The sequence below is a fragment of the Cyclopterus lumpus genome, chromosome 5, assembly GCF_009769545.1.
Source record: "Cyclopterus lumpus isolate fCycLum1 chromosome 5, fCycLum1.pri, whole genome shotgun sequence".
Taxonomy (NCBI): domain Eukaryota; kingdom Metazoa; phylum Chordata; class Actinopteri; order Perciformes; family Cyclopteridae; genus Cyclopterus; species Cyclopterus lumpus.
The window spans coordinates 10,361,253-10,367,252 of record NC_046970.1 but is presented as its reverse complement, the minus strand read 5'-3'; the positions used below and the strand labels follow the sequence as shown (position 1 = coordinate 10,367,252).

Sequence of the window (6,000 nt, the reverse complement as noted above, 5' to 3'; positions counted from 1 at the left end):
ATACATATATATACATATATATATACACATATATATATATATACATATATACATATATATATATATATACACATATATATATATACACACACACATATATATATATATATATATATATATATATTACATTACATTACATGTCATTTAGCTGACGCTTTTATCCAAAGCGACTTACAATAAGTGCATTAAACCATGAGTCCAAACTCAGAACAACAAGAATCAAGCAAGTACAATTTCTTCAATAACGTTAAACTACAGAGTACTATCCGTAAGTGCCATTTAAGTGCTACTAAAGTGCTAAACAACAAAGTGCTATCGGTAAGGGACATTTAAGTGCTACTACGGCATTTAATTGCTACCTATTCAAGGTATAGTCGAAAAAGATGTGTTTTTAGTTTGCGACGGAAGATGTAGAGACTTTCTGCTGTCCTGATGTCAATGGGGAGCTCGTTCCACCAATGAGGAGCCAGCACAGCTGTGATTTTGTTGAGTGTTTAGCTTGAAGTGAAGGAGCTACAAGCAGATTGGCAGAAGCCGAGCGGGCTGGGGTGTACGGTTTGATCATGTCCTGGATGTAGACCGGACCCGATCTGTTCGCAGCACGGTACGCAAGTACCAATGTTTTGAAGCGGATGCGGGTGGCCACCGGTAACCAGTGAAGGTCGCGGAGGAGCGGAGTAGTGTGGGTAAATTTCGGTAGGTTGAAGACCAGTCGAGCAGCTGCATTCTGGATGAGCTGTAGAGGTCGAATGGCATTAGCAGGTAGACCTGCCAGGAGGGAGTTGCAATAGTCCAGCCGTGAGATGACCAGAACCTGTGCCGCCTTCTGAGTGAGAAGGGGTCGTATTCTCCTGATGTTGTACAGCAACAAGCGAGCGAATGACAGAGCCAAGAGAGTTGGTGTACAGAGAGAAGAGAAGAGGACCAATGACTGAACCCTGAGGGACCCCAGTAGTCAGAGGACAAGGCTCAGACACAGATCCTCTCCAGGTTACCCGGTAAGAGCGGTCGGTGAGGTAGGATGAGAAGAGTGAGAGCGCGGTGCCTGAGATACCCAGGTCCTGGAGGGAGGACAGGAGGATCTGGTGGTTCACTGTGTCAAAGGCAGCGGAAAGGTCTAGAAGGATGAGGACAGAGGACAGAAAGGCTGCTCTAGCAGTGTGAAGCTGCTCAGAGACAGCAAGGAGGGCAGTCTCTGTTGAGTGGCCTGCCTTGAATCCAGACTGGTGGGGGTCTAGAAGGTTGTTGCAGTGAAAAAAGGAGGAGACTTGGTTAAAGATAGCTCGCTCTAGAGTTTTGGAAAGGAAGGGGAGGAGAGAGACAGGTCTGTAGTTATTGACTTCAGATGGGTCGAGAGTGGGTTTCTTCAGGAGAGGGTTGACTCTTGCCTCCTTCAGAGAGTTAGGGAAATAGCCGGTTGAGAGGGAGGTGTTAATAAGATGGGTGAGAAGGGGAAGATGGTCCGGAGCAATGGACTGGAGAATGTGAGAAGGGATGGGGTCAAGGGGGCAGGTGGTTGGGCGGGCAGAGGTTACCAAGGTAAGAACTTGATTAGGAGACAGGGGGATAAAAGAGGAAAACAAGGGGGAAGAAGGTGAAGTTACTGGAGGTGTAGTTATGGAAGATGGATTAGTAAATGAAGAGCGTATGTCGTCTATCTTTTTTGTAAAGTAGTCAACAAAGTGGCTTGGTAGAAGGGTGGAGGGAGGGGGGGGACCAGGGGGGTCAAGGAGGTTGGAAAAAATTGAGAAGAGCTTTTTAGGGTTAGATAAAGAGGATTCGATTCTGGATTGATAGAACAGACTTTTGGCTGCAGAGATGGACGCAGAGAAGGAGGAGAGAAGAGATTGATAGGCAAGCAGGTCGCTGGCGTGTTTGGATTTTCGCCATTTCCTTTCCGCTGCTCGCATAGTGGCTCTCTCGGCGCGCACCGGTTCGGATAGCCACGGAGCCAGAGAGGACTTGCGGACCTTTCGAGTCGTAAGAGGACAGAGAGAATCAAGAGAGGACGACAGCGTAGAGAGAAGAGTGTCAGTGGCGAAGTTAGGCTGCATAAGTGCGAAGGAATCGGTTGAAGGGAGGGCTGACAGAACAGAGGAGGCCAGAGAGGAGGGTGAGAGGGTGCGGATGTTGCGACGGACAGGTGCAGAATCCGTTGTGGGAGGGTTGTTAGTTCCAAAGAGAGGGAGAGTGTAAGATATGAAGAAATGGTCAGAAACATGAAGTGGAGTTACAGTGAGGTTAGCTGTAGAGCAGTTTCTGGTGAAAATATAGTCAAGGTGGTTGCCAGCTTTGTGAGTAGGAGGGGAAGGACTGAGAGAGAGCGCAAAGGAAGACAGTAAGAGTAGCAGGTCCGATGACTTCTCATATACACACATATATATATATACACATACACATATATATATACACATATATATATATACACATACACATATATATATATATACACATATATATATATACACACATATATATATATATATACACATATATATATATATATATATATATATATATATATATATATATATATATATATACACATATATATATACACATATATATATATATACATACACATATATATATATATATATATGTGTATATATATATATAAATGCTGTTCATTCTGTACACATGACATCTATTGCTTCTGTCCATCCGGGGAGAGGGATCCTCCTCTGTTGCTCTCCTGAAGGTTTCTTCCCTTTTTTCCCTGTCAAAGGTTATTTTTGGGGAGTTTTTCCTGATTCGATGTGAGGTCCTGGGACAGGGATGTCGTATGTGTACAGATTGTAAAGCCCTCTGAGGCAAATTTGTAATTTGTGATATTGGGCTATACAAAATAAACTGAATTGAATTGAATATATATGTATATATAAACACCTCTCGGTAGTAGCCACACCATCTAAATTTCTCACAAAATGTTCTAGTTGCATATGATATTCTGGCAGACCATGTAGGGGTGCTAGAATTCTGGTGGTCCTAGTGTTAAAGGACTAGTGTGTTGGATTTGCTGTAAAAAGCACTTATTCAGTGTGGCTATGCGAAGCAGCAGGCTCATAGAGCCTTGCTGCAGCAAGCTACACTGCGTGTACTCCTGTCGGCTTATTATTCGGTGTGGCTTTGCGAAGCAGCAGGCTCATAGAGCCTTGCTGCAGCAAGCCACACTGCATGTATTTCTGCGGGCTTGTTAGTTGGAATGCTTCAGCAGTCCAATGATTGTTTTTGTAATCTTTATTAGTTGTAATGCTTCAGCCCAGAAATCTTCAGAAACCCGAACAAAAATTCCATCTATGAAAAAATGTCCAATTGATCAAATAAGCGCCATCCTTTTGTTAACATTTTAAACTTTAAATCATTTCTCTACCTTGACGTATGGCGAGTCACTGTGGGCACAAAGATAAGCGTTGATGAGCGTTTTCTCTTCCGAAACCCCATTCAAATGAATGGAACAATTTCTCGCAGTTTTTTGGCGTTTTGGGGGCTAAGCGCCGGTCCGATCTCTTAGAAAAGCCATTCCTCATGATTCCCGATCAGGCCGCACGTTTTGATGTATTTTGATGCATCTGCGAGATACGCTTTGGGATCCTTAGTGGTCCAAAGTATTTGGGCTCTATGAGCCTGGCTGCTTCGCATAGCCACACTGAATAACATATTTTGCAAAAGATACATTTTGTTGGTTGGAATCTAGTCATTTTACACCTTCAGTATTGTTAAATGGATCACTAAACTGAAAAGATGAGGTGTTTGTAGTTGTATTTTTTGTCGGCTTAGCAGCACTGCCCCTCAGTCACTCGGCTTGATAGAGTACCTAAAAAGTGTGTTTTAACAAAGACAACAAACCAGAGATAAATACAAAGGAGCCAAAGCACAGATACACATATCTCAGTATCTGCTCACGTCTGCATAACACATTGCCAATTAATTTAGATTTATTTCCCTAAGATGCTTTTTTCAATTTCTACTCCCCCCCCCCCCCCCCCACGACAGCCACTGAAAGTAAACTTATTAAACTGCAGTGCATCAAATGAATATGTGAAAGGCTTTAATTGTATATGCCTATGGGGCTTCATAAATGCTGATGCAATGCAATTAACATTGTTTATGTGTGTGTGTGTATTTGTGCTTTGTGTTTGAGTGTCATGTCTGGGAGCTGTGTTCTCAGGAGCTTTGACTGGGTAAAATAAAATCCAGAGTACACTCACAGGGCAACTTGACTGAACAAATACAATAATTCAATTTTGTCTTCAATTACATTTGCATTCAGACTTTCCCCCACCTTTAATTAAACCTATTGCACATGTCAGTGCCGAGCAGATGCAAATGTAATCAAATAAAGTCCATCATAAGTCCCAATATTCTACCTCATGAACCAAATTTTTATTTTTTAGTCTAAAGCAAATCTGTAAAATACTAGTGTGAAATGATGTTCAAAGCAATATGCAGTTAACAAACTGAAACTAATTAACACATTACAAAGGCGTTCACAGGATGAAAATGAACACAACATGCATACTCAGCTATCATATCAGTCATACGTCAAAAGCATTGATTGTCCAGAATTCCTCAATGTTGTTGGGAGTGGGGAATTCACTGAAGGTCATCAATAGGGACAACACAAAACAACACAAGGCTTCCGATTGCTTATTCATGGATCTGTCATCAAACATGTTCTGAACTTGAATAAATGTGCTCTCCCTGTAGGGGGGAACACACAAAGTCATTTTTATACACTACATGCTAGATGTTGAACACTTTCCGGTCTCACAGGAAGGTCATGGCAGCTATTGATTTGGACACCCAAGGTCACAGACATAACGAGTGAGGACAAACGGTCAGTGGCACATACATTTATGTAGATGGTGGTCGCAAATGGAAGCAAAACCTAACATGAGGTGGTTTTCCACAATGAGCTTCCAGCTTCAGGGTTTCTTGTGACCTTATCAAACCTTTCAGTTAGCCATCGTGGTGTATGTCTGTATTCATCATTTTATTGATAACAAATATATTTGAAATAATACTGCCGTATATCCTGGACACTTGAATGAAGAGAGGAAGCAGAGCTGTCAACTGATCACCTCCTGGTGGCGAGTTGGATTAGATGGCGGGGGAGGCTTCCTGACAGACCTGGTAATATACAGATGTGGCCACAATAGATTGTACGACAGCAGCATTCTGAGTGAACTGAGGTTCCTGAACGCATCGCTCTCTCTCTGCCGGTAAGCGTATTGCATCACTTCCGGTTGCCAGCTTAGCAGCTAGCAATGTTTTCCTCCTCTCCCCCTCCCGCTCCCTCTTGTTTAGAGTGTCTCATGTATAGCTATTCCTCTGCCTCCCTTAATGATAACAGTACATGCAACAAGTGTAGTTCATTTTCTAGGTTGGAGGCAGTTCTAAGTGGGTTAGATGCACGGATCCGCACCATCGAAGCTCAGACAGTTAGGTTAGTTAACTTGCCCCCTCCCATAGCCGGTGCGGAGCTGCTAGCCGTAGGTTCCACTAGCTGTTCCCCGGCAGCCCTAGAGCAGCCGGATGGCTGGGTGACTGTTCGAAGGAGTTTGAAGTTTAAACAGAAGCCCACTGAGCACCACCAACCTCTTCACGTTTCAAACCAGTTTTCCCCACTCAGCGACACACCCGCTGAGAAACCCACTCTGGTTATAGGTAGCTCCATAGTCAGAAACGTGAAGATAGCGAAGCCAGTGACCAAAGTCATATGCATCCCGGGGGCCAGAGCGGGCAATATTGAATCTTGTTTAAAACTGCTGGCTAAAGATGAGCGTAGTTACAGTAAGATTATAATACAAGCCGGCGGTAATGACTCCCGACTGCGGCGGTCGGAGGTCACTAAAATTAATGTGGAATCGGTGTGTACTTATGCCAAGACAATGTCGGACACCGTAGTTTTCTCTGTCCCTCTCCCCAAATTGATCAATGATGACATGTATAGCCGCATGTCGTCATTCAACCGCTGGTTGTCCAGGTGGTGCCCAG

At 43.5% G+C, this 6,000-nt stretch overlaps 1 protein-coding gene across 1 annotated transcript in view; it reads right to left on the bottom strand.

Annotated features, from left to right (window-relative positions):
- Window positions 1-374: 374 nt before the first annotated feature.
- The window catches only part of LOC117730454, a gene marked incomplete at its 3' end in the record, with an annotated part of 29,274 nt that continues 23,648 nt past the window's right edge, over window positions 375-6,000 (bottom strand). Inside the window, 4 exon segments of the mRNA XM_034532173.1 lie at window positions 375-493; window positions 496-870; window positions 872-2,357; window positions 3,374-3,392. Coding sequence (XP_034388064.1) covers window positions 375-493; window positions 496-870; window positions 872-2,357; window positions 3,374-3,392 — 1,999 coding nt within the window.